Here is a 25,667-nt window from a genome sequence, read left to right on the forward strand (position 1 = left end):
GCTGACCATCTCGACTCCAACAGACAGAATACACTGCATTTGTATCCCCCATCCATCTCCCAATCACTTTGCCCGTGTCGATATCCCACAACCTCACTCCACCATCATCACTCCCGCTGACCACTTTCTTCCCGTCCGGAGATAACGCTATGGTCCGCGCTGTAGTTTCTCCGTCCCGCCAGTCGTCTCCTATCTGTTTGCCACTCTTCAAATTCCATACCCGCAGCGAGCCGTCCGATGAACAAGTCATTATCCGTTCTCCCCCTGGCAGATGTATGGCGCCATAGACCCCCTCGGTGTGTCCCTGAAATTTCTGGCAAGGTGTGATCGCTGATGCCTCCTTCCTTGTAATTCTGGTTGAAGACATCTTGGCGCACCTCCGTCTTAGCTTTCATCCAACAATGTCCAACATCATCACTTACAACTATATGTTCCTCAGCTGCTCGCGACATATTGGCACAAAGGCACAAAGGTGGAAGAGTGCACTTTAAGTTTGAGTGGTACGGTGTAAATATGTGTCATCCTCGTGTTCACTTCCACACAGGCTGTGCGCCCGAGCCTCGTGTCTGATCACGAGTCACATGCTCAGTCACAATCAGTCTACAGCAGGTGGCCCGGAGTCCCCCGCTCAAGCGCTCACCTTTCATGTGCTCTGCTCCAACCTTGGCCCAATGCACGTTGACCCCGACATCCTCGTTAAAAACATCTTAAACTGCCTTACCCAACTGCTCACTGAAGCTGCCCGGCGCTCGATGCCCATCTGATTAAGGCACAATTCACCTTTCATCTTTCCTCACAAACCTGGACACAAAGTCACCACGCATGAATCTGGCACCGTAGCTTTGTCGCCGGATCACCACCTTAGCAGCAAAGTAGTCAAGGAGATATTCGTCCTCAGAAGACGTCGTTGAACTTTTCAGCGGCGCTCTCTTTGCACTTGCTTGAAGGGACAAATAATGGTAATAAGATCACCTCCGATGTTGTCTCATTAGGCAGTATAATCCACTATCCAAATACTATTCAGATTTGGGGCTTTTTCGAGTGACAGCTGAAAGGCGTCGACCTCCTGCCTTGATCACACAAAATGTTAGACGAAGAAACATCACGAAGAATGAGGGAGTCGCAAAGGTTGATATAGATATCACGAAGCTGACGCCACATAATCCAGCCATTGAGTCATCTCTACAGGGACGATCGGTCATGTTGCAAACAAAAAATCGTCAAGCTCGTATGTCTTCTCAATATGCACCATTCTATCATGTCTATGCATATTCATTCGCCTCTTCATCCAAGTCTACATGTCCGGCCATAACGGAGAATCTGCGATCAATGAAATCCGTGTTCGACCAGTGCCGTGGCACTGCCCTTCCGTCCATTAGTTGATTCTGTTCACAGGTTCACGGCCCACGGTGAATTAGATGTACTCCCCATCTGTCATGCATGATCTCACTTCCGAAGTGCCAGGCCGAAGGTGTTTTTCTTCACTCAGTCTCCAAGAATTGACTTCGTAAGTAAAGTCGAACGTTGAAATCTGATTCTTGCGATCACGAGAATTCAAACTGTACACATCCAATCACACTGACGATATGGTCGTGTGTGCAAAGCAAAAATACTTGATATTCCCCGGTGCATGGCTTCTAAATTTTAGCTACTTACGAGTCTTTCCTTCCAGCAGTGGTGCTTGAGAGCTTGCTCCATTCATTCTCTACTATGAAGATACTACCACGTAAGTCGCTGTACCAATATTAACACCGGCTCGCCCCCAAAACCAATCATTATCGTGAGAGATCCCGAGCGAAATGAAAAAAATCTATAGTGGAACTGTTAATGCCGTATCTATAGATCTGTGACAGGTGAGGATGGTGCTCATGTAACATGACATAAAACTCACAAAATGCGAAGAAACCCAGCTCGAAAACAGAGCGCGCTGGTATGGCTCGGGAAGCCTCTCCAGTAGGACATCGAGACTGACCTGCTCCACCAGGGTGGTAGGTATAGCGCGTCTCATTACACCTTTGCGGCTCGGAATATCCTTGAAGAGGTCAGAATGCTCGAGCTTAGTGTGCAATTCGTTAAGCATGATGGAGAGCTCGTCCGAAATCTGCGTCCGAGGCTTGGCACCTTGGAGGCGGGCGTGCTCTTGCCAAATGCAGTGGAACTCTGCGGCTGCATTCTCAACAATCTTGGCTTGAATGTCTTTAACGTAGTTTCGGTAAAAGTCTGACGGCTTGCCGTCCTTGAAGATCATGAGGTCGATGTATTCCTGTGTTGTGAGGGCGAGACCTGCCAGCACTTCGAGCGAGGAGCTGGTCACACCGCCTGAAGTAGGGTCAACATCATCATCAAACAAACAGTAAGGTAATTCACCCTTGTTCGCACTGGAGTCCTTAAACATGATGACCCTTCGTTTCTCCAAGTGCGACCGCGCCTGCTGAGTGAAAAACAAATTTGCACCCTCGACGATGTACTTGAAGTGGGGTTTGCCTTCTGTATCCGTCAAAGCAGCAACATTAGAAATGTTTACAGCTTCGGGACTAAACGATCGTCAGCTAGTGTTTGATGCAGGTGGTGACGCAAACAGACCGTCCACCGCAAGGCACAAAAAGATCTGCCTTGAAACGGAAGTGAGCACCGTTCCTGAAATCGTTACCGTCGAGAACGACTTCTCCGGCTAAGCACAGATTATGTAAGATAAAATCGAACTTTAAGAAAGCCAACGGACATGGTAGCTTGACATCTTGTTCCTCGATCTTGACCAGGTACCCGTTCTTGCTCAGTTTGGTCTTATCGAAGTGAGACACGGGTAGCCGTAGTTTTGCGAGGCGGATGAGCTCCTTGCGGTCGATACCCGCAGGGTCAGCAAGAACGCCACTGCCATCAATAATAGCAATGGTTTTGTCAGAACTCAAGAGTATCTCATCTGCAGGGTGGTTAATTAACACACTCCATGAGTCAACCGCATATCACGACTTACTTGAACCAAGATCTCCGTCTGCAAAATCTTGCGTCAAGGACGAAAAGCCACAAAGAGCGAAAACGAAACGTACCAGGACCACCAGTCTGCACTTTTGTGATGTCCGTCTCCCTCAGTGCAAGCTGCTTATAAATGCCGAGAACATATTGACGAATAGACAACGACGTCATTGCATAAGTATCATGGGGAACACCACCCAGGAGCTCAGCACTCTTGCCAGTGGTGAACGTCTTCCACCATGTCTCTGCACCACGATCGCGAGCGTGCAATGCTGCCCAATCCATCATGTCTGCTGTACCCTCTACACGAGATGTCAGTGATCTCAATGAGTCATTGCAAACGGATCTCACCATCAGGCCCGAAAAACAACAACTCTTCTTCGCCATACAAGTCAACATGACGTTCCTGAATTGCTGAACTATGACTAGGGATAAGGAGATCGATGATAGCCTGGAATGATAATCAATAATTTATCAGCTCATCTTACAATGTACGCTTACATCAATATATTTCTCGAAGCAGCGTCTAGGCGGTGCTCCAAGACTGCGTGACGAGTGAAATAACACCCAAAAGAGCACAGAAAATCACGTACGAAGGCAAAATAGTGCCCTTGGCCCCTCCTTCCGGAATGTCCTTGTTCTTCAAAGATTGGGTGGCAGCTAATCCGTAGTTCTCATCGAACAGCATCCTCTTGTTGATCATGTAGTCGCTATCGCCCGCTGCTCAGTCGCAGAATCTCCTTCAAAAGAGACGAACCTACTCCTCATTTCTCGACATGACTATACGAATACCGCCACGGGCAACATCTCTGAAGCGAATATGAAAGCCACGGAATTCGTTTCCGATGACGAGAAACATCCCAAAAAGCGGTGTTGGATATTCACCCTGGGGTAAAAAATTGGGGGCGAGACGGAATGATAGTGCGACCTTGGTTGGTTGATAGAAATTCGTCTTCAGGACGTGCCTTTAAGCAAGGTTAGCTCCCAATCAATCAACCTCTTTTTGCATTCACTTGTTGAAAATAAGAAAGCTCTCGAGAACTTGTAGATCTTGCTTGTTCGGGACTGCACGTCTGATTTTATCATGCAATTCAGAGTCGGACAGGGGCTGCGTCGTGTGAAGACGCTGGTAGGAGAGAGTAGGACTGGGTGTTGCTTGTCAAAGCTGCCCAACGCAAATTACCATACTCACCGTAGCTGTGACGCCTGGTCCGCAGTTGGATAGTGCACCATGGCAAAGTTGACGTACAGGAGGCGGATCTGTTAGAGGTTATTCATAAGAAAATCGAGCAAAAATTGACAACGTACAATTTCCGAATGTGCGTGGATAACTTGAGCGATGCTGTCGCGCGTGAAAGTTTCCTCTCTGAAGCGTCTCTTGATATCATTGAGAACTTCAGCGTGCGAGGGGTTTGACTCGTCCAAGATATTCCTGAGGTGGTGGTATGCGGGACCCAGGCGGTTGCAGAAGTGTTGAGCAAAAACCCAACCACAATCTAATGAAGAATGAACTAAATTCCTGTCTAAACAAATTTTGGACATACAGGCATAGGTCGCTTCTTGCACAGCATGTCCAGAGTTGACAGAATCACGAAAAAAGGGATTATCGGGGAGGCAGTACAGAAGAGATGCTTCTTTCATCACCTGGAATATGGAGTGCTCGATCGGCGCGCCGATTGAGTTAGGCATCGGATTCAGGTACAGAGAGATTATCGTAATCCCATTGGAGAACTGCTCTACATACTTTCGGGCCGAGTACAGCTGGTAAAAGTGATAGAGGTGCGAAAGAGCGCTGCAAATGGATGTAACCACCGTGCTGTTACATATGAGTTAACACACCTGAAGAACCGGGAAGTGCTGCCCATCTTGTATCCAATGACAAGACGCCTCTCACGAGTGCCTTCAACTTCATATACTTCCATTACAGGACCATAGCGACTCTCGGCTTGCCACATGATCTTCTGGTACACCCGAAGAGTATGCTGGCTTGCTCTCTCAAGGAAAGCAGTGTCGGAGACAGTGCGGATATCGGTACGCCCATCCGCCCGAGTTGGGGGTGGGGGTGGGGAAGGGAAGTTGCACTTGGTAATGAAGTAACAGCGCAACTGCTTAGCTGCTGTTGCTGATATGGATCCGACTGATCGGTAAGTTTCAAGGCGATAACATTCTGACGGGGTTGATTTGTCGAGATAGAGAGAATCAATTCTGTATCACAAACAGTATTCACCGAGTCATTGGGAGCTATTAGGTGTCAACACACCTTGTTTCGCAATTAGCACCAGGGCCCTCCGTAGAAGTCAGGCCCGGCAAACTGGTGTGAATGAAAGTTGCTCCATTTCCATTCTCGTCGATCTTCTCGAGGTCGATGACGAGCTTGCTGAAATCGTGCTTCGTGAATGCAAGAATCTTGGCACCAAAGAGCGCGATGATGTGATCAGATATCACAGAGGGCGATTCATTTTGAAAGTAGGTATCATCGATGCCGAGTTGAGAGTAGAACCAGTCAACCTCGTTCTCGACCAGCTCACGAGGAATGAAACCCTATCATCATGTTAAGATGATGCAATGCGCAGTGAGGATTGACCTCAAAAGATAGAGATTACAGCACCTTAGCAGTGACATCGACTTTCACCTTGGCGCGTTGTTCATCTTTGCCGTTGAATATAGGTGTAGTATAGCCAGGCAGGTTCCTGACGCGATGAAAGGGTTTCTCGGTGGATGCACCGGAGTCATGTCCATTGAGGAGAGTCATGTTGGAGTCACGGTGAATGCCTGAACTAGGACGAGCAGGACGGCGTCGAGCACGTCGTTTAGTGGTGATTAAAGGTCTATGATCTATAGGAAGGTCGTGGCCAGTTGTCAAAAAGATAAATCAATGGACGATGAGGGTGAACAGCGTATTTATACGGACCGTGTGTAGAATTTTGGGCGTTTTGGCTCTACAGCCATTCGATGTCATTCGCATCGCCGAAACCATGTCTGCCACGACAGTACTCTCGCGAATTCGTACGAGTTAAGGTTCACCAATTCGTCATAGCTTGAGGTGGCATTGCGGATGCAATTGCATCACCATTCAAATGCGGTGAATAAATTTATATACTCGGGGAGCGCCGTTGCTTGAAAACTGAGTGCCACTTTACCCGCGGTGCAACGCGTGGCAAAGCGCTACTTTCAGACAGATGCGATCTACGTTCCAAGTTCAAACAATGAAGCTGACTCGGCTGGCAAACTTACGCCAGTATCCCCGATGGGCCAGTTCGCATCGGAAGTGTTGAGCGCGCGGCAGAGGTGGGGATCTCCCCATCAGTCTTAAACGGCGAACACGCATAAACAGTTCTACAGCATCAACAAAGGTGCAGACACGGGAGACACGCAGGACATGACTGTGGTTGATAAGTTCTGCAATCGAAGCGCAGATGTGGTTCCAATTAGAACTCACAAGTCATGTGGATAAGATCTGCCACCAAACAAGTAAACTCCAACGGAATGTTGATACCATTTACTTACATATAGGAACAACGTTTATACATGTTGCAAACAATAGCGATAAGAACAACAACACTCTGAACACGTCTTTTTCTTCCGCATTCATCCCGAACATGATCGGTATAATTCATCATTGTGCCTCTCCTCACTCCATGTTAGCCAGCCCGTCACGCACGTACTCTTCGAAAAGGGACTTCCAGTCCTTGTGCCAACGACTCAGTGCAGGCCTGCCCTCAACAACATCCGCCGCAGCCCACATGATGCGTAGTTGATCGAGTTGGTGGTGAGACTCGTTGTCAGGGCAGAGGATGTAAAACTCGCCAGCACGAACATGGTCGAGCATGAAAAGAACTGTTTCTTCGGCTGTCCAGGCACCCGCAGGCTTCTCGCCACCGTTACGGGCGGTCAAACCTGTGAAGGTCCATCCAGGGCTGTGAAAGCCAAAGTGAGCCTCATGTGGATAGATCCAAAAGAATCCGAGAAAGCTCACATGAAAAGATGCGCTGTGACGTTGCACGCTGGACTTTCGCGAAGCTCGTATGCGAGTCCTTCCGTCAGGCTCTTCACAGCGGCCTTTGCGGCATTGTATGCTGGGTTGCCACTGTACCACACAGTATCGCGAATAGGACATCGTGATAGGTAAGCAATCTATCCAACGACGGTGCGTTGCTCGAACTTACGGTGGATTAGTAATCCCTTGCTTGGATCCCGTGTTGATGACTACAGCTTGGTTCTCCTGGTGCAGCATGGACTGGCAAAAATAAGAATAACATTACCATCAGCGTCATGATATAGATAAACGCAGAGGGGGAACACCAACTGGCACAAAAGTCTGCTGCACATTGACCACACTAAACGCTGTAAGTTAAATTATGCCCACGCTCTTATCAAATAAATGACGAACCCGAAAAGGTTGACGTCAAAGGTCTTCTTCCAGTTGTCCAGCATCTTCCATGATTTGCTGTCGGGACCTATTGCAGCATTGTTGAGGAGAACTGCGACCTGCCAATATTGATCAGATCAGGATGTTCACCCGATGTAAGATGGAATGAGATGAAGTGGGAAGTACAGGTTCTGTTTATAATGGTATGATTCGCTCACCTCGCCCCATGCCTCATATACCTTGTCGCGCAAACGCACAACGTCGTCGATGTTCGACACATCGGTCGGAATGACAAGTACATTAGCTTCTCCAACGATGGAAATGACCTCTTTGGCAGCAAAGGCCAACACATCTTCCATGACGTCCGCCATTGCAATTTTCAGACCGAGCCTAGGTGGAGTACAAATTACCAAAGCACCGAATGCAACAGTCAACACCGTCAGCGCAGACATATCACATTCGTGAGTATCTCGCTCGCGGGGTCAAGAGCGACGACACCCACGCACTTTGCCAATTCGATAGCAGCAGCTTTACCAATACCGCTCGCAGCGCCAGTGATAACTGCTACTCTACCAGCATGGAAGACTGGGTGAACTTCATTATCCAGGGGAGACATGGCTTCGAAACGTCTATGGCAGGAGAGGGTAAAAGGTGAAGGACCACGATCAAGAGGCATGTCTGTAGGTCTGGTGGCCGGTGCGATTCCTGAGAAATAACTGGGGAATGATTGGTTGTTGTTATGAGAGAAAGACAGTCGAGCATATGACATGCATTGTCAGTAGTTGTCGTGCATAGTGCCGGAATAAATATAACCCACAAAAATGCAATTCAATGGCTCTGGTAGACTCGCTGGACTCGCGAGCGCTGTCTTGTCGAGCAGTCAAAAGAAATAACTAGGACTCATACAATGTTTAGGACAAGTTTATATTTAAGATGTTTATATACCATGAGAAGTTTAACTGACCGCAATCCAAAATAGCCGGACACTTGAACCATACTTGTGGTCGTTCATGAGAAATTAAAATAAAATAAAATAAAATAAATAAATCCCAGGCAGAGGAGACTCTGGGCTGGTACACGATGCATGCATTGCCTGGAGCCCCATATACCCATCACCAGATTGGTTCACCAACTGTATTACATTCTGTTGCAATATAATATTTGTGTACTTAATTCATCACCCTTGCCCAACAAATGGCATGTGCCATGATGTCCAAATGATGTCCCAATTATCGTGTTAATAAAAATGCTGCTAGTGAAGGACAATTCATGCAGGGACATCCTGCTTTCTCGAGGCCTAGCCACCCGATACCCAATGAGTTGAACTTCTAGAGTTGCGCACTACTGCAGAACAAGACCAGATGGTGTTGCCACAAGGAATTGAATATTGAACTGTCATTATATGTGAGACAATCACAAAGGCTGACCCAAATCGTCTCCGGTCCCTTGTGCACACCATCAACAACAATGGCCTGAACTTGCCCTGCGATGAGGCTCAATTCATGCTCAAAGTGTTTGCTCATCGCTTGGGGACATGCTAACTATAAATCCAGCGGTTTGTTTGTACATAGTTATATTTTTAAAACTCAGCTAGAATTCCAACAATAGTGTGGTCTAGACTCCTTTGGACTCCGAAACAAAGTGCAACTAAGATAACCCAAAATAAAATAAATAAAATTGAGGCCACCGGAGACGGTGCACGCATGTAAAGCCAAGTCCCTCGGATTAGCGTACGAAGGACATACGCCAAGCTGCAACGTGGTCTCCAATTGTTCGAACTTGGGATCGCTTTGGCCTCGGTGGTTCATCGGCATTAATATTTATTATTGCAGCTTGTTGTGCGTTTCCTTGATCTGCTGGCTGCCAGCAACTCTCCTCGGAGTCCTCGCTGACGTCGAATGGTCGTAGCTTCTGTTTCATCCAAGCTATTAAACTACTCAGTCTTTGGGGCCAGTGCGGTAGGAAGATGGTCTTGCAGGCAGCTTGAATTATGTAAGTTGAAATGCGGAGAGTAAATTGTGAACAGTCAACCATTGGTAGGTCATCTGAGTTGATCTCGATGCTCGACCCTGGTGGTAGTTCTTCCCAGCTGACCAGACTTTTGGAACTTCCAGAAGGACAGTTGTGCCTGTGAAGGCCCACTGGGAAGTCGTACAAGCACCTAATCCAGGAACGTTGCTCTGAAATGTTTAAAGTTCAGTTTCTGGCTGAACGGCTGAACCGTTCAGAACGCACTCTGTCAGACACACCAGTAGAAAATCGGTTCTGCACCTTCACCTCGATCGAGCGCGCAAGTATTAGGGCAGTCCTAAGGCAGGCTTTCAGAAACCAAGACTCAAGCTAAGGCCGTCCCTGGATTGTACTTAGCTGCAGGTTAGCATAACGTTAACATTGGCACGGTACCAGCTTATCGTGTGGTGTTGGAGTAAACATGACGCAAAAAGCACATAATATGACGTTGGCTTAGTAAACTCGAGATAAGGAGCCCTTGAAAACGCATGGCTCAGTGACTAGGGCTAGCTAGCAGGAATAACTTTAGTCAAGTGAGACAATAATGCTAGAGGCCGTAGATACAAAGTTAGACTACCAAAAACAGGGTATCTATCGCATGAACAAGCGGACCATTGATTGTACGCGAGTACAGAACTACAGTAACGAGAAAGCATAACGACTAGCCATTTTTCGTCCATATGTGAGCGGTGGCTATTGGTGAACCGAAATTGAGTCAACATATACAAAACTATGGAATCATAATCAACATCAGTGAAGATTTAGTCAACCGGGGTAGCATGCTTCGATCTGCCCCGGCAGATACATACTCCCAAGATATCCATTTTAAGACTCTTCATCACCCGAGTTATTGGAATAGCCAGCAGGAGCCTCGATGCCCATCTTCTTCCGGACAGCCTCGAATGTCTTCAACATCTTCCTCCTTGCGCCAAGAGCGGCAACACCTTTGGCCTCCAGGCCCGCTTCGTCGAGCACGACCATGTCTTGCCACTTCATCTTCTCAAAGTTAGGCGTATACTTGTGTAGCCTCAGGCTCCTGAGCCAAGCCGGGATATCGTGAAGCAACGCGGGGTCAACCTCTTCTTCATCCTTCTTCGCTGCACTACCCGCGCTATTTCCACCAGAAGAACCGGTCTTCGGAAGTCCAGGTGATCGTCCTCCTCCACGGCTCCTGCTGTTACTGTTATTGCTACTGTTGTTCTGCTGCATAGCAGCAGCTTGTTGAATGCCTAGCCAGTTCTGCGGGAATCCAGCAGCCATTTGCGCCGCAAGAAGCTGCGCCTCGGGCGTCATTGAACCCATCCCCATAGCGCTCATCTGAGCTTGTAGGTTCAACATGTTCATCTGCATGGGGTTCATGCCCGCCAATAACCCGGCGCTTGGCATACCCATCCCGAGCCCGGGGCTACCGAGTCCACCCATGTTGAAACCATTCATGCCCAGCCCGTTCAAGGGACCGTTCACGTCTTCCCCACCGAACCTGTTCGACTGAGGCAACGCAGGACTCCTACTATTGTTCCAGTTGCTTGGCTGCTGGCCGAGGTTAAGCTGTGCGTTGTTGGCGTTGGAACCCTGACTAACGTTCCGACGCTGACCGGATGGCTGCTGAGAAACGAGATTGCCCTCATTATCATACATATTGTTGTTTGCTTGTACGTTGGTCTCGGGAGCAGGGGCGTTTGCACTTCCGTTACTTCTCGACGGCCGACGGAAGGACTTCGGATCAGCCATGAGGGGAACACGTGTACCAGCATTCCAGTCACTAAGCTTGGCAGCCGCCGCATCGATGTGGGAATGTGTGTCCTTAGAGAACATAGGAATTAAGGGTGTATTGACGTTGCTGGCCCAGCTATCGCCAACCATGGGGGACAACGCCTCAATTCCAGCGCGAGGCGTTCCAAGAGAGCCACTAAATTCGGTGCTTTTGGGCCTTGAGCTGTTGCTAACGGACGGAACAACGATTTCCTGTGCAGGAGAGTTTATATTCTGTTCTGCGACTTGACTGAGTGCAGATCCCCATGAGGTACGCGGGTCACTGCCGCCAGACGCAAGAATGGGTGCAGAAATTCTGTGGGCTGCATTGCTTGCCTTTAGCTTAGCGCGTTGGTGGGCGAGAGTGGCAGCTGCATCACTGCCGGATCCCATTGCAGCTGAGTCTGGGGAAAGAAACCCGGAAGAAGTGGTATCGAGTGCAAGGGATTGCCTGTTCTGACTGCCGCTGAATACGCGAGGAGAGGCGGGCATAGGCGACTTAAGTGCGGGGCTCTTTAACGTCATCTGGGCCAACTTGGCTTCCATCTGACTCTGCATCGAACCTGCATCTCAAAATTAAATTCATAAGGCGATAAACATTGACCAAGAATACTCACCGCCAATAGCAGGGCTCAAGAGAGCGGTCATCGGATCTGATCTCGCCATCTGCTGCAAAACGGTAATGAAAAATCGTATTTGGACTTGGGTAGATTGTTGAAGAAGACTGTAAAGAGCAGCAGTGCGTTCTGCTTCAGAGAGGACCTTGAACCCTTTAAAAAAGTACAGTGGTTAATGACGAACTAAAATGGGACAAGTCGCCTACATTGCTCGATTGCACTCAATTCTTCTTTGAAATTGACATCCAGGGATGCAGCAGCCATCTCCTCAAGAGTCTCTTCGTAGTTTTGGAGATTCTCAAACCATTGGTCGATTGCCTCTGATTCTGGGGTTTGAAACATAGTCGCACTACCGAGTAGTTCGCTTGTGGGACGAGCACCACTTCCTCCACCAGGACGAGGGGAAGCTGGCGCTAAAGTTTGACGAGGACCCATGGAGGCGCGAGCGGAGCGACCATGATCAGTATTGAGGGGGGAAGGTGAAGGGCTGGAAGGAGGACGAAGAGTAGACATGGGCGCTATAGGCGACTGGAATGAACGACGCTACGTGAATTGAAATCAGAGGGTGAAATTTGAAATGCGACGCTCGTAAATCCGCTAGCGGTAAAATGGATGAAGAATTTATGTCGCTAGACACGTTTTTGCAAGATAGAGGAAGGGGGTAGATATGTGTTCCTAATCCTCGAGGACACGATGTGAAGATGAGATTTTGGAAGGAGGGGAGTAGATATGAGGTTGAGATGGCCCTTTGATGAGAGCTAATTCTCTTTAGAAGGAGCCCTGACGTCTAGTCGTGGGACTATATGCTAGAATCAAAAGCACGATTGCAAAGTCTGCTGAGCAGAACTGATGATAGGTGCGACCGTTGCGTTGTGCTGCTTTGGTCTAGACGAGACCAGCGGAGCCTGCCGGTCTAGCGAAAGTCAAAGCCTGCTAGACGATTGCGAAGGACAAGAATGAGAGAAATTCAAGATACCTGCGGGCGACGAACAAGAACGACGTTAAACAACGTTGAACCGCTTTCTGCTGTGTCACTCCAAACGTTTTGTTGTCTTCCCTTTTTGGAAAAAGTCCCGATGCCGAACTTAGCTCCATTCCGGATCGTCAGTTTTCTGCATCACGGCGAACTCTCAATCTTGCCGATCACACCCGCCGACTTACTTGAAGTACGGGGTAATGTGTCTACCGAAAGTACTAGTGGTTAGTATACATCGATCCTTAGTATTACTGTCTGATAATACTTGATACAGCAATCAGCAAGCGACACATGATGTCGTGTGGCTCAATAGTTTGCCCGAGGGCATCTCAAGTGCTTGCATACCAGTACTAAGTCTCGCGCTTTCACGCTCTGCAAAAAATCCATCGCTGGAGTATGCCTATTTTCTCAGCCATCCTGCAGTTGAACTGGAAAATAAGTACATCCTCCTGTTTGCCCTTGCGTCGAGTCTACCGTGACCTGACATTCTGCCAGATTCTTTTTGACGACACGGTCGGTCAGCCTGGGATTTTTTTATCGTTTTCTCGTGACTTAAAAACAGAAGAAATGCGCTTGCATCACGCAGCTACCCAGTTGCGGTCATTGGCGCCCATAGCGAGTACTACACATAAATCGATCGATTTGAGTGGCCTACTACAGATATCAGGTATGATTTTGCGTTGAAGTACTCCGCATAGGATTCGTGCTAATCTGATCTGCGGCTCCGGTAACCGTTCAACCATTCAGTAATTTCATTAGCAAGACACGGTCTGAGTCTTGCAAATGGAGAATATCACCCATATGGGTTCGGCGTTGCTCCGATCTGGGAGTACGTACCTAGATGTAATCCTATCTTGTTTGTAATGCAACCACATAATAGGCTCGGAGACCAGTTTGCCAGGTGGACGAGTACAAATTAATGGACTACGTGTCAACCACCCCGTATATGGCGCAAACATTACACGTTAAAACTTGGTAAGGGACTGCTGTGCGCATGATCCCCCACACCCCACCTTAGTTCTTAAGGTAAGTAAACACCTTACAAGGATTTCTAGGTTCTGGGGGACCAATTACAGTGATGTACTTCAGTTATTCACTGGCCAAATAATGTTTCATCGTATAATTTCCTATATAAACACGAGTTGCTTGGCGAATATCAAGATGTCATACGACATCAGAACTTTCGCCAGCATTAATGCTGGCTCGTTCTCAATACCGAACCTTCTGAATTGAAATGTCATATGGTGACGAACTTGATCACTACATAACCATCGACACTAGGTATGTTTTCTGTATCGCCGCTTAATTTACTAGGAACACAGGAATTTCATTGAGGATAAGTGACGCATCATCATGATATCAGTGGGTCTACGTAAGTTCAATTTCATAACTGCTGGGTACTAAGTTACCACACGGTCCGACGATAGAGCGCAATTGGACTAACGTTGGCATCGTAGCTACTTAAGTCTTGGGCTGACCTGAGGGAGTGTCATAGGGCCGTCCCATGAAAACCACCGCAAGTGGATGTGGAGAAGGACCCCCGAATATATGTGGGGAGGCCTTATGGAGATCGTGCAAACCTGTGCATAGTACTACGTAGCAATTTCGGCTCCACAAGTAGACCAATCCTATTGTGATACACAGTGACCAATAGCGTTTCACAATGCAGCGATTGGTGTCCTTTAGTGTCTGCATCTGAAATTCCTCCACATTGGCAGCTGTATACCGGCATTCAACATCAATGCCGATACACGGAAACGGGAACGGACTGATGGTATAGGACGCGAGCCCAAGCAAGTCCGGGGTAGGGGAGGTGCCGCAGCGGTATAGCTTACTGACTATCAAAACCAGAGCCAGCTGCTGACTGAGAGAACGAGCTTTTTTTATGCATGACACATCGGAGTGTCCCTTGATCCTGAAGATTGGGATGGCGAAGAAAAAGGTGCATCATGGAATCGCGCAGAGTGAAGCGAGCAGCTTATAGTACTTTATGCGTACCAGCAGGCCCGACAAACCAACCCCATGGTAAGTTCTGAGAATTTTAAGCTTGAAGACTGTGTAACTTGACATACGTATTGGCTGCGTGTAGTGTATTCCAGAAAGGTTGAATTGATAAAATGCGACCACGGATGTAAACGCGCACGTTGGATGGACAGATACAACCCATTCTTGTGAGTCTGATGGTGGAGCTTTTTCGAACGTAATACTGTGCCTACATGTTGATGGGTCCGCACGATGTCACATCGTTCTTTGTACGGCCTACTGAGTTCAGAAAGGGTATTGGCGCACATAAGTTCAACAAGTGGACTCATCTGTACATATCGGAGCCTACTAACGTTATTTGGTTTCTCATGTGACTTCACATGAAATAGTCGACGGAGACGTTGTCGACGCTTATCGACCTCAATAGTATCTTGACCGGGATAGGCTAACCAAATTATACATATCATTACGGAGCCCGGCATCAATCTGAGAATCCACGCACCCATCGGATCCATGATCCACTGCCGAGGTTATAGTTGGTGGGTGTGAATGGTGAAATCAATAGAGGGTACGTGATGGTCGGTCTAAATTTAGAGTCTGGATTGGGTACATGATGGTTTGCCGATTCTGAATCTTTCAGATAAAGTTGTGTGGATGGGACAGGAATTAACGTGACCTACCTATCACCACCGTGCAAAATTCATTGGGGCGCGGAACGAAAATTGCATAGTCGATCAGCAACGTTGACTACACGTGTCACCGTTTCAGAGCATTCGACGGCGTGATCATGAATCAAACAAAAACAGCATGGAATTGATGATAAGATAATAATATCAACAACCCCCTTCCGGGTCAGCGCAGATGAAAAAAAATCATGAAATCATGAAAGCCGCGGATGAGGGTGTTTGGTTCGGTAGCTGGACGACATGATAATCGTTGAACCGCTCATGAAAAAGTGCGGGATACAAACAAACATGTAAGCCATATGTGGGCCGAGGCACCCAGTCGAATCAGTAATAGGAGCTGGCGACAGAGCCAACTCGTCCCCCATCAACCAGCCACACTGCGCCGTTAACGTACGCTCCTGCAGGGCCAGCCAGGAAAAGAATAGGACCGGAAATATCAGACAGGGTGCCTGCGCGCCCAAGAGGGACAGCTTGAGCCAAAAGGGCAAGTGTGAGGTGTTGAGTTGATGTCATTTCTGTCTCAGGGGTATATCAATAAGCCAATTGATGTCTAGAGAAGTAGCCGCTCACCGCTTGGGAAGACGCCTGGGCATAGTACATTGGAACGGATACCCCAATCAGCCAAAAGATTAGCCAGAAGCCTTCCAAGGTGCGTGCAAGAATTCTTTGACATCGTGTAAGAGATAGATAAGACTCGCGCATCAATACGAAAGGAGCCAGATGAGGATATGGTGATAACTTGAGATGTCGGCTGTGGAATGCATTTCTCCGGAAGATAAGTGGCCTGAGTGGAATTAGTGGCAGACGATGCTGCAGGAAGAGACGTAAAAGGTGAGGGGGGTGTTGGAGGCGAGGAATGATGGGCTACTGAGGGGCTGGTGGATGTGATGCCTCGATCGTTCGAAACATCGTCATCACAGGGTTCCTTGTTGAAACCCGTTGGACGCAGCGATATGACAGGTGGTAAATTACCCTTTCTTAGATTGCCAAGATGAAGCAATTCGAGGAATGCAACAGTAGTGAAATAAACGGCAGTGACGTTCGTATCGAACGTCTCGGCAAAACCATCTGGCGATCCAGTATCCCATAGGACACTTTGGAACGCCTTGATGGATGGGGATGCATCTGCAGGGTCATCCAGAGGGGATGGTAATTTCGGGGGCAAAAGATTGCGGGAGATGCCGGCATTATTGACAAGGAGGTCAATATAGCCATGGCGTGTTCTAACGGTCTCGACGAGCTGTGTGAGAGACTGACGACACGTGATGTCACCCTGTAGCGGGATGAGATTTCCGAATTTCTGGGACTTCGGTGTCAGAAACGATCGCTACAGTGCATGCAATATTTCATACGTTGTTCTCCTTGGCAGCCTTTTCTAGGACTTCAAGCCTCCGACCAATGATATACACGGTGGCACCGTTGTTCTCTAATGCAGTAGCCATCATGAGTCCGATACCTAGAAGACATTATCTGATGAGCCAGATTTGCTACAGGGACAGGAAAAGATTGTACCGGTGCCACCCCCTGTGACCACAGCGACTTGTCCCTCTACGCCAAACAAGACAGCAGGGTTTGTATGAATGGATGCACCTATACTGGCCATGATGGTATCGGGCAGGAATTTGAGATGTTACTGCATTGTGTGCCGATATTTATTAAATAGTTATAGTGGAGTTTGGGGTCCCAATTTGAAACTGCTTTATGGCCAACATCAACTTGCAAAAACGGCGCCGTGGCGGATTACTATAACTCTAGGGCCGAGGTGATAGCACACAAGCGTAAGAAGCTGATGATGATCTGTGCAAATAAATGCTAATAGTAACTTTAGTGCTAAATATTTGAAACTTTTGCCAGGGAGTCCCGATGCCCTTACCTGTAACTCCCATACAACAGATTTTACGGATCACCTATATCTATGATATCTTAAGTTCATGCACAGCTAGGAGCGCAGCGGATCGTCAAACATGGCAATTATGTTTCGTGGTGGGTACAAAATTACATTACATTAATTTCACTCCAGCCGTGCAAAATGCGCAAGACTTCCATGCCAGTCCAAGGGCTCTGAGTTGCCCTTCCAATCGAACGATCTCTTCCACATCCCCTTCTCTTTATCAGATCAAGCGCAAGAACTCATCGGATCAAATCAATATGATTCGTGGTGATACCGTTATCTATCGCAACGCTGTGCCAGTCTGACGCAGTCTCACCAACCTAAAGCTCTTCTTTTAAATGCTGCGCAGGCCAGTCTGGTACGTCGACCGGTTTTCTGGCACTCCGCTCCTTTCCATATGACTGGGTCCTGGCAGTGATCGCAACCTGATGTCTATAAGGACGTCGTCCTTACCAATACATGCGATACCTCTCACGTTGTGGCAAGCTGTCTCCGCCCACATTTGTGTCTCAATACCGTTACTGGCATTCCCTCTCATGGACCGTCTTCCGTATCGGACCTGGCTGCTTCAGCTCGACTATCCTCCATCATGACCCATAGATTTTGTGCCCCTTATATTTTGGGTTTTGCTTATCATGCTACACGTGTAACATTTCTTGGATCGATTGCCAGGCGCATGGCACAATTGATTGCCAATGTGAGTTTGCCACATAACGGAACATCGTCACTGTTGAAGAGAAGGTACGATTCGTCAAGCGCGTCCGTGCCATTGTGGTATCCTTCTAGTTCATTCTCGTCATGATCTGACTGTAGGCCAACGTATTCGCTGCGGAATTTCATTCCATAAGTCTGGTAATTCCCAGACTGCATAATTCTTCTGCTCGGTAACTCGGACTCTTTGCACATGGCATACACATGCTCTCACTATTCTGGTGCTCGTGCCATTTCACTGAACAGTTGCAATGGTACCTGCACTCGTTGACTGGTGCTGTTTTTTGTACACCTACCATCGCCACACTCTATCGTTATAATGCTGTTGCATGCTGTATGCAGCCCTCAATGCCGCACGCTCTTGGCCACATTCCCTCGTGTTCCGGACATATCATAGTCAGACCCCAATTCCACATTCCACCGCTATAATGCTGTTGTATGTTGTATGTGTCGCACGTTCTTTGCCACGTTCTCTTGTGCTCCGGGCATATCCTGGTCAGACCCCACCTTCACATTCCACCGCTATAATGCTGTTGTATGCCGTATGCGTCACACGCTCTTATGTTCCAGGCACCTCCTGACCTGGTGTGAATAGATTTTTTTGGAGTCGATTACACTGCAACTGATGACAAGGTAGAGTTCTCCATATGAGTCTACATAAATAAAACACTGCAGTGCCTATGGCCCACGCAATCTTAGGAACGCCAGTCGGAGCTACTCGTCTGGGGTTGATAGCTATTACATAGTCACGGCAGCCGTAAGTTTTTCCAAAGTCCGGATCTACTATTGTTCAACAAAGTCAAATACTATGTAATCATAAGTCCTGGGTATGCCTCTTCCCGGCCATGATGGTTCTCCGGTTGTGAAGTGAATAGAGCCTATACATACAAAAAGTACATTCATATCACTGAGCAACGTCGGAGATAAATCATTAGTCCCTTCAAGTAAGTGTAAAGAGAGCGCTGAAAAGTCCAACGACAACGAGCAATGTCACACTCATCCAATAGCCACCATACGGGAGGCCCGCAGACGAGCTACTTTGTGTTGATGAGCCTGAAGTCGTCGAGGACGAACCAGAACCAGTGGTGGTGGGAGATACGACGGTGTTGGTGCCTTCCGTGCTGAAAACCTTCACATAGCCAACTTCGAAGTAGGCATTATCGTAGTCGGTACCATTGCCCATGACCCAGTTATTGTAGCAAATCCCTGAGCATGTGCTATTCCATGTAGAACCATCGGCTGTGAAAATGTCTTAGCATCCTGCAGTGCCTGTTGCTCGCAAAATCTGCTTACCCCAGTCTATCGATTAAGAATTAACACGAGCCGATGTCAGTTCAATCATCGAACTGATACATGATTGACGTACCTCCACAGAGGGTGATATCGAAAATCAAGTTCTGGGGCTGGAAGAATTCCGTAATGTTGCAACCCGTAGAAGGCCAATTGGCAACAGGAGTACCAAAGGCCGAGGTATCAATCGAGCTTTCGTTACTCGACAGCGAGCTAGGTATTGCGGACCTCTGGAAATTTGGTTCAGTACTTGGCAATGCCTATCATTAGTACCGTAACTCACTGCGAAGAACCAAATGCTAAATGACACAAAAAGTTAAGTGATGCGGTCTAACAAAGATCAAAAGGCAATCAATGTACTTTATACCAGTAGAAGCCATCTCGGTCACAAAAGCTCCTCCTCCACTGCTCGCAAAACCAGCACCGTAGGACCCAGTCGATGGGTCTGTAACAATACAACCTTGATCCTCGTTCGCGGCATACGAACAATTTGTGCTGGCAACCAGAGTTGAAGTTTGATTTTGGGAAATCGCCGTGCACCCCTGTAGAAATGACAAGCGAGTGTTGGAGCATAAGCGATTTAGATCAGCACCAGTTCACGAACAGTTTCAGTGTGCAAGGACATTTGGTTTTGGGTATTGGTATTGATGCCCTCAAAGGTATCGATCTCGCCACCCTGTGGCCAGACAGCTGCTTGACTATTATGATTCGTCAGCTTTCATGGTATCTAAAGAGTGCGATGCTCTCTCTCGAGTAACCCACCTCCACCACGCGGGCCACACGGAACACTAAATCAGAGACTAGCTTTAGCACGCCAGCATCATGGCACAAAATGAGTTCACGCACACCATAAGGCGCATGATATATATCGGCTACCCACAAACTTCCCACTCCGAAGGTGTCGTCACTTGAAATCCTGACGGAGTTGCGTTTGTTGTCCCAAACCACCTGACGAGAGCTGTTAGTGGAGATGATGTATCTTGCAGAACAACGCACAGTGGAAGTGTTGTCTACTTTGATGATGGCATGGTTCGTTGAAGTATCTACATATGCCAACTGATCTGCAGTTGCGTTCTGAGCCGAAACATAACTGCGATGAAAATGTTAGATCGCAAATGCAGAAAGGACACTTCAAAGTGTACTCACACAACATCTCCGTTTGTCAAATTATCATCTGCAAAAAGTGAGCTCGAGATATGGCAGATTCGAACTGAAGCACGAACAATTATTATAGAAAGTCCACTCGTCAAAGAAAGTAGAACCATAGTACTCTTTAACCATAGAGTACGTTGTTGCAGTCACCGGCGCAATGGAGAACGCCAAGCAGGCCAGCGCCGTTGCCATTATGGAATGGGTAGATACCATGAGGGAAAGAAGGTAAATTTTGTGACGTGCAGGAGTACCACTAGTTCATAATAGCCCTACTCAATATATATGTCGGGTCCGCAACTGCGCCGCGACCTCCGTCATACCAGCGCCACAGGCTCCAGAGAGAACCACTGTGCGGTTCTTTAAGTTTACTGAATTGTGGGGTTCAAAAATACTACAGCTTACAATTAGCTTACGCGGTGCCTGCTACGGCAATCATCTTTCGGATCTGAGAAGCAGGACAAACGGTCGGCTGTTCGGCAGCCTGGTCATGATGGGCCCATTAGTGGTTGAATACACTTCAATTTCTGGGCCTCGAGAATCTGAAACAGTTGGCCAAACTGCGGATTTGATGATGCGGCTGAGCAACGTTGGGCAACGTTGTTCTTATACAGACGAATTACATAATCGTAACCCCGACTCTACCGGATCAACCGCAATTGGTCGCACTCTCTTTGTGCAATGTCACTTTGGCTGCCCCAGGGATTTCCCTCTGTGTTACTTATATCCTCTCGGACTTCAGAGAACAGAGACGGATACGAACACATGAACCACAAGGGGCGAGAACAACTACTCCCACGATTAGTGGGAGTAGTAGGGAGACATAAATGTCCCGCTGTTTCTGTTAAAACCAAATGTGCCGTCAAAGCGAACGTTGGAACGTTGGATAACCTGGCATGTCCTTTTTAGGGAAAACTGCCGACACGGGCTATTTTTGCCCGAATGTTTGTTCTTTGCGTCGTCCTCCCTCTTTTGCTTTTCTGCCATTCATAGTGCCTAGTTTCTAGATTGGCCTGCGGTCACTCGCATTACACTTGTGCGTCTTGGATTCAATCTTTGCTGACTCTTGCCATTCGCAGTTCGACATGGCTCTATTTCTGCATAAGCGCGTATCTGCTGTGTCCCGCGTGCTCAATGAGGCTCAATGCCCTCCTCATAATGTTGACCATACTGTCGAACAACATCCAATTTATTAGGATCTATGTGACTTACGGTCTCCAATTGCATCCACATGTCGACGCAACCGCGACCTCTTTCTGCTACCCGCTCCAGTTCGTGTTGTGCTCGCATCCCGCCTCTTGTGTACGTTGCAGTTCAATCGAATGGCGTGTTACTGTCACGTTCGATCATTCCTGTCTTTGCATGGGTGCTGGCGAGCGGGCGCTGGTGCTAGCACTATCTTTAGCTGCTATCTCCCTCTCCGACTTCCTCACATGCCCTGTGTTGCTTATGTGCGGCTGTGTTACAACGCAATGGATCATGCCTGGTTCCACTACTCAGAATATTACGCGGATTGTTTGCAGCGTCTGCCTTTGACGATTTCGAAGGAGGCCGTTCGTACTTTTGTTCGGCAGAGTGTGGGTATTCGCATAAAATCAGCTGTCGATCCCATTCTGCATCTCGTCGTGTTGAATTTGCCTTATCGCATGATCATTTGTTATTTGAGGAATTGAGAGGCTTTGAAATTAACGGGTCAATTCGAGTGATGTTGAGTTTTGTACAGAATATATGCCTTTATATCCATCGGCGGGTCGGGGACTGGCTCTGATCTAGGACATGCAAGGTTTAGCAACATACACCGATTGCAATGTATCTACTTTGTAGATCAGTCGGGGACGTCCGGCTAATCGGGCCTGTAATACGTTCGCGAAATTTTATTACATTTTTTCTGTTCCTGGTTTGCAACCTACTAACGTGTCTATGGAGGTTGTAAATGCTCGGTCAGCACTCTTATCAAACTTTGAAGTCCTAAACCTCCTTCGCGAACTAGATGCGGAGCACATCGCCCGCACAAAAACTGCCATCCGTGTCAAAAAAGAAGAAGAGGCTGCGGGAAAGAACTCGCATGACACTCATACTGAAGAGATAAGCGAGAACCTTCGCACAGTCGAGCTGGAAGCTATTCAATATCTATCTGCGGACTACCAGCCGAGCCTCCATCAATCAGACGCGAGCATCACGCAGCTCGTGGGCGGTCTTCAGTCGTTTGGATTGTCGAAAGCAGAAAAGCTTCAGATAGTCAACTTGGCTCCGACTGAGCCGGTAGAGCTATATGTTGTATGTGCGAGTCTGCGTATTCATCACGCCAAAATGGACTGAACGCCGCAATTCAGATCGTCGAAGAACTCGAAGATCGGTTGGGGAACCAGATGGAAGACCTTCTTGCTGCAGTATCTAAGTCGTTGAGCGAAAGGGCTCCTGAACATCCGAATGGGACTGTGGTTGTACCTGAAGTCAAACAGACGCGCGATGAAGCTGCAGTGGAGGTCTACGAAGAAGCGGATCAAGAGACTTGGGGATATGATGCAAACGCAATGGAGTTTGATGATACGGGAGAGGGAGCAGGCGTCGAAGGCGACCTTGACGTTGATGATGATTGAGGATGTTGTGGTTCAAGGGATGCATGTACGTGCCAAGTGCACGAAGCCATAGGTCATCCTCAGGCCGTCATCATGTAAGTGATGGACGCTCCTACTCAACGTCTCCGACAGCTCTTGAATATACCTCAGATCTAGCTGTCACGAAGGCTAAGGAAAAAATATCATCGTGAGGCAAAGTACATCTCTCACAGATCTTTGACATGGGGTAGTATTCCTACGACATGTACTTCACCCATAGTTATAATGAATGCGCACTGTTTCGGCGTTGCTCTGGCTACCTTCGCCTGGCCAAGTTTAAAACATGATTATTCCACAAAAGCAACTACCTTATTGAATATGAATGAATGACTATCTTCCTTCTTCAAGGTCTGACTACGGGAAACACAACTATGGGTATCTACTATTCGCACCTGCAATCCATCAAGATCCGCAAAAAAAAACACTTGTATGTATGATACTTCTTAGCAGCAGCCAAAAAAATCAAACATCCTTGACCTGCTCTTCAAGCCATTCCCATAGAGCCTCGCCTACCTTGGGGTCCCGAGCATCCTTACGAGTTGGACCAACCCTGGCCCAAGGAACGAGATACTACACAAGAGAGCGAGAGGTGTCAGCGTCCCTTTGCGAACATCATTCGATAGAGACATCACCTTGCCGTTCAACTCTACAGCTTCTGGAGCAGTTCCAGCATAGAGTTGAGTCAGTGCTCCATGTTCAACGTCGTAGAGGAACAAGTTCTACATCTTCGTCAGCATTCACCTAGCAGCTGCATGTAGAACATTTGCGAACCAAAATACCACGTAGAAAAGACGGCATGTGGCGCGCCAGGTCTGTTTTGATGTTACCTGGGTTCAGGGGTATGGAAACGATGCCCTCTGAACTGTAGCGCCTTGCGAGTTCGAATGCTTGTACGACGTTGCCCTGTTGGAGAGTCAGGAGAAGATGACGCAAAATCACAGAGTCGACTTGCGGTTTTGCTCTGCCCATAAAGGTCAGTAGTAGACATCTTCCCACGAGCAGGACCATCTTCAAACGCCGAGAAGGTGAGGCCCTTCAGGATATGTGCCGAGGACGAAGTCGTGATAACACGAGCTTTGCCATCAGGCGCAGATTTTGCGGTAGCAATCAGGGTGGGCAATAGCAGCTTAGTGAAGTAGAAGTGCCCTGCAGACAAATTAGAGTCTTGTAGTAGCAGAAATGTAATCGTCATACCAAGGACATTTGTTCCAAATTGCATATCATATCCGTCCACAGTTAACCATTCTTTTGGAGGGAACATGACCCCCCTTATGCACTAATATGAGCATATCCAAACCACGGCATTTAGTACATGTTGCGCACTCACGCGCTATTGAATAGGACGTCCAACGTAGTCTCTTTGCTGGTGATAGCGTCAGAGAAGCCCCTGTGGCGTTGCGACAGAAGAGACGAACCTGAGGTATTCTTCGGCAGAAGCTTTCACAGACTTCAAATTTGCGAGGTCAAGCTTTAGAAAGAGAGCCTCTTTCCCAGTGCTGTTTTTAAGATCCTTGATGGCTACTTCTGCCTTCTCTTGGCTTCTGGCAGCTATGTATACCTTGGCATTGTGGTTCAACAGGGCCTTGAATTCTATGGTCAGCAACATGAAGTATCCATCCTTTGCAACTCACCTTTGCTGTCTCTTTACCAATCCCAGTATTAGCTCCAGTAACGATCATGACCTTCCCGGTCAGGTCGGGGATGTCATCGACGTGAAATTTCGACTCGGACGGGAATGATTGACCCAGTAGAGAAAGGTGATTGCCCATGACAGTCGCGGAAAGTGTTCAAAGTGATGCTCCAGCCTTCCCTAACGACAGCTCAAGATACTTATACTACATAGCCTGTGTGAAGGCTTCCACGCTGGTGAGAGACCGTATACGTAGACACGACGGCATTTTCATCGGGTAAACCATTCGATATTCACTCTTTGATGTACGATTCAAGGTAGGTTAGTCTTAAAGCTCAACTAGTCATAGCCGAGTGATATTAGAAATATGTTCTTCTTGGACAGTGTGCGATAATGCACACGTCACTCTAGGGAGTTTGGGATTGGCATAATAATGCAAGGACTAATGTTAACTGAAGCGCCAACAAAGTCAGACACAAAGCGCCTTTCTAAGTAACACCACTCACACAATTCAACGTGCCTGGGTCCGACGGAAATCCAATCATTTTGATGAACATATCGGCAACATTTACACAGCCAGGTGTGGGCGCAGACAAGCTGGAATCCAAAATACCACCTTCAGCAACCGCATCCTTCGACTGAGGGCGTGGTTGTCTCCATTAATTGATGGTTTTGGACTGTATTGGATGAAAACTGAGACGGAGCTGCGCCTAGTAGTTGATGGTGTCTTCATCCATCGTTGGAAGGAAGGAGATGTGGAGGATAACTTCCCAACAGAAATTTAAGGGACACATCAATTGGATCGAAGGCGCCATACATCTGCCAGAGGGAGGACGGACGATGAGTTGTTCAGAGGACGGCTCGCTACGGACATGAAACTTGAAGAGTGGGAAACAGATAGCAGATGACTGGCGAGAAATTGGAGCTTGGACCATAGCGTTGTCTCCGGACGGGAAGAAAGTGGTTAGCGGGAGTATGGATGGTGAAGTGAAGTTGTGAAACATCAACACAG

The 25,667-nt window shown here is 47.8% G+C and overlaps 7 protein-coding genes across 7 annotated transcripts; 1 reads left to right on the forward strand and 6 right to left on the reverse strand.

The window, feature by feature from the left end:
* Positions 1-1,730: 1,730 nt before the first annotated feature.
* HD556DRAFT_206148 (NADH-dependent glutamate dehydrogenase) lies at positions 1,731-6,061 on the reverse strand. The gene is made up of 19 exons (XM_041309897.1): positions 5,885-6,061; positions 5,582-5,808; positions 5,234-5,514; positions 4,813-5,178; positions 4,518-4,765; positions 4,282-4,469; positions 4,166-4,233; positions 3,987-4,118; positions 3,735-3,938; positions 3,567-3,683; positions 3,475-3,517; positions 3,325-3,424; positions 3,048-3,275; positions 2,975-2,992; positions 2,723-2,920; positions 2,584-2,671; positions 2,368-2,534; positions 1,892-2,319; positions 1,731-1,844 (listed from the first exon to the last, which is right to left on the reverse strand). The coding sequence occupies exons 2-19, from the start codon at positions 5,723-5,725 to the stop codon at positions 1,776-1,778; spliced, it is 3,087 nt and encodes a 1,028-aa protein (XP_041152140.1). The 5' UTR covers positions 5,726-5,808; positions 5,885-6,061; the 3' UTR covers positions 1,731-1,775.
* Positions 6,062-6,443: 382 nt separating this feature from the next.
* On the reverse strand, positions 6,444-8,289 carry HD556DRAFT_1426833 (uncharacterized protein). The gene is made up of 8 exons (XM_041304641.1): positions 8,160-8,289; positions 7,849-8,058; positions 7,561-7,732; positions 7,364-7,461; positions 7,280-7,310; positions 7,140-7,210; positions 6,950-7,060; positions 6,444-6,890 (listed from the first exon to the last, which is right to left on the reverse strand). The coding sequence occupies exons 2-8, from the start codon at positions 8,016-8,018 to the stop codon at positions 6,605-6,607; spliced, it is 939 nt and encodes a 312-aa protein (XP_041152141.1). The 5' UTR covers positions 8,019-8,058; positions 8,160-8,289; the 3' UTR covers positions 6,444-6,604.
* A 1,429-nt stretch (positions 8,290-9,718) lies between these two features.
* On the reverse strand, positions 9,719-12,455 carry HD556DRAFT_206410 (uncharacterized protein). The gene is made up of 3 exons (XM_041309898.1): positions 11,928-12,455; positions 11,722-11,874; positions 9,719-11,667 (listed from the first exon to the last, which is right to left on the reverse strand). Exons 1-3 carry the CDS (start codon positions 12,232-12,234, stop codon positions 10,178-10,180), a joined length of 1,950 nt encoding a protein of 649 aa, XP_041152142.1. The 5' UTR covers positions 12,235-12,455; the 3' UTR covers positions 9,719-10,177.
* A 2,914-nt stretch (positions 12,456-15,369) lies between these two features.
* HD556DRAFT_206883 (NAD(P)-binding protein) lies at positions 15,370-17,186 on the reverse strand. Its single transcript, XM_041309900.1, has 4 exons — positions 16,879-17,186; positions 16,719-16,822; positions 15,937-16,666; positions 15,370-15,881 (listed from the first exon to the last, which is right to left on the reverse strand). The coding sequence occupies exons 1-4, from the start codon at positions 16,967-16,969 to the stop codon at positions 15,691-15,693; spliced, it is 1,116 nt and encodes a 371-aa protein (XP_041152143.1). The 5' UTR covers positions 16,970-17,186; the 3' UTR covers positions 15,370-15,690.
* Positions 17,187-18,540: 1,354 nt separating this feature from the next.
* HD556DRAFT_1426877 (glycoside hydrolase family 16 protein) lies at positions 18,541-21,014 on the reverse strand. The gene is made up of 12 exons (XM_041304642.1): positions 20,813-21,014; positions 20,482-20,757; positions 20,405-20,432; positions 20,255-20,348; positions 20,105-20,206; positions 20,021-20,046; positions 19,863-19,956; positions 19,619-19,800; positions 19,542-19,557; positions 19,335-19,488; positions 19,262-19,267; positions 18,541-19,207 (listed from the first exon to the last, which is right to left on the reverse strand). Exons 2-12 carry the CDS (start codon positions 20,621-20,623, stop codon positions 18,909-18,911), a joined length of 1,143 nt encoding a protein of 380 aa, XP_041152144.1. The 5' UTR covers positions 20,624-20,757; positions 20,813-21,014; the 3' UTR covers positions 18,541-18,908.
* A 1,121-nt stretch (positions 21,015-22,135) lies between these two features.
* Positions 22,136-23,204, forward strand: HD556DRAFT_206716 (RNA polymerase Rpb4-domain-containing protein). The gene is made up of 3 exons (XM_041309899.1): positions 22,136-22,684; positions 22,741-23,032; positions 23,087-23,204. The coding sequence occupies exons 1-2, from the start codon at positions 22,328-22,330 to the stop codon at positions 23,005-23,007; spliced, it is 624 nt and encodes a 207-aa protein (XP_041152145.1). The 5' UTR covers positions 22,136-22,327; the 3' UTR covers positions 23,008-23,032; positions 23,087-23,204.
* A 283-nt stretch (positions 23,205-23,487) lies between these two features.
* Positions 23,488-24,794, reverse strand: HD556DRAFT_1435390 (uncharacterized protein; the record flags this gene model as incomplete). The annotated part of the gene is made up of 8 exons (XM_041305424.1): positions 23,488-23,595; positions 23,658-23,744; positions 23,797-23,912; positions 23,974-24,171; positions 24,220-24,293; positions 24,353-24,388; positions 24,441-24,607; positions 24,657-24,794. The coding sequence occupies 8 exons, from the start codon at positions 24,792-24,794 to the stop codon at positions 23,488-23,490; spliced, it is 924 nt and encodes a 307-aa protein (XP_041152146.1).
* Between the last annotated feature and the right edge of the window lie 873 nt (positions 24,795-25,667).

The sequence above is a fragment of the Suillus plorans genome (genome assembly GCF_016647745.1).
Source record: "Suillus plorans strain S12 chromosome Unknown HD556scaffold_134, whole genome shotgun sequence".
Lineage (NCBI taxonomy): Eukaryota > Fungi > Basidiomycota > Agaricomycetes > Boletales > Suillaceae > Suillus > Suillus plorans.

What these genes read in the sequence shown, in the direction of transcription:
- HD556DRAFT_206148 (XM_041309897.1), bottom strand. Translation starts at nt 5,725, where the DNA reads ATGACTCTCCTCAATGGACATGACTCCGGTGCATCCACCGAGAAACCC. An exon ending in AGCACTTCCCGGTTCTTCAG is followed by an intron (nt 4,766 to 4,812) that starts GTGTGTTAACTC and finishes ATCCATTTGCAG; the next exon opens with CGCTCTTTCGCACCTCTATC. An exon ending in GTCATGTCGAGAAATGAGGA is followed by an intron (nt 3,684 to 3,734) that starts GTAGGTTCGTCT and finishes AGCGGGCGATAG; the next exon opens with CGACTACATGATCAACAAGA.
- HD556DRAFT_1426833 (XM_041304641.1), bottom strand. Translation starts at nt 8,018, where the DNA reads ATGCCTCTTGATCGTGGTCCTTCACCTTTTACCCTCTCCTGCCATAGA. An exon ending in TGCAGCAGACTTTTGTGCCA is followed by an intron (nt 7,211 to 7,279) that starts GTTGGTGTTCCC and finishes TATTTTTGCCAG; the next exon opens with TCCATGCTGCACCAGGAGAA. An exon ending in CAAGGGATTACTAATCCACC is followed by an intron (nt 7,061 to 7,139) that starts GTAAGTTCGAGC and finishes TGTGTGGTACAG; the next exon opens with TGGCAACCCAGCATACAATG.
- HD556DRAFT_206410 (XM_041309898.1), bottom strand. Translation starts at nt 12,234, where the DNA reads ATGTCTACTCTTCGTCCTCCTTCCAGCCCTTCACCTTCCCCCCTCAAT. An exon ending in ATTGAGTGCAATCGAGCAAT is followed by an intron (nt 11,875 to 11,927) that starts GTAGGCGACTTG and finishes ACTTTTTTAAAG; the next exon opens with GGTTCAAGGTCCTCTCTGAA. An exon ending in CTTGAGCCCTGCTATTGGCG is followed by an intron (nt 11,668 to 11,721) that starts GTGAGTATTCTT and finishes TTTGAGATGCAG; the next exon opens with GTTCGATGCAGAGTCAGATG.
- HD556DRAFT_206883 (XM_041309900.1), bottom strand. Translation starts at nt 16,969, where the DNA reads ATGGCCAGTATAGGTGCATCCATTCATACAAACCCTGCTGTCTTGTTT. An exon ending in GGTCACAGGGGGTGGCACCG is followed by an intron (nt 16,823 to 16,878) that starts GTACAATCTTTT and finishes AATGTCTTCTAG; the next exon opens with GTATCGGACTCATGATGGCT. An exon ending in AGGCTGCCAAGGAGAACAAC is followed by an intron (nt 16,667 to 16,718) that starts GTATGAAATATT and finishes CCGAAGTCCCAG; the next exon opens with AAATTCGGAAATCTCATCCC.
- HD556DRAFT_1426877 (XM_041304642.1), bottom strand. Translation starts at nt 20,623, where the DNA reads ATGGTATCTACCCATTCCATAATGGCAACGGCGCTGGCCTGCTTGGCG. An exon ending in TATATCATGCGCCTTATGGT is followed by an intron (nt 20,047 to 20,104) that starts GTGCGTGAACTC and finishes TCTCTGATTTAG; the next exon opens with TGTTCCGTGTGGCCCGCGTG. An exon ending in TGTCCTTGCACACTGAAACT is followed by an intron (nt 19,801 to 19,862) that starts GTTCGTGAACTG and finishes TCATTTCTACAG; the next exon opens with GGGTGCACGGCGATTTCCCA.
- HD556DRAFT_206716 (XM_041309899.1), top strand. Translation starts at nt 22,328, where the DNA reads ATGGAGGTTGTAAATGCTCGGTCAGCACTCTTATCAAACTTTGAAGTC. An exon ending in AGCCGGTAGAGCTATATGTT is followed by an intron (nt 22,685 to 22,740) that starts GTATGTGCGAGT and finishes GCCGCAATTCAG; the next exon opens with ATCGTCGAAGAACTCGAAGA.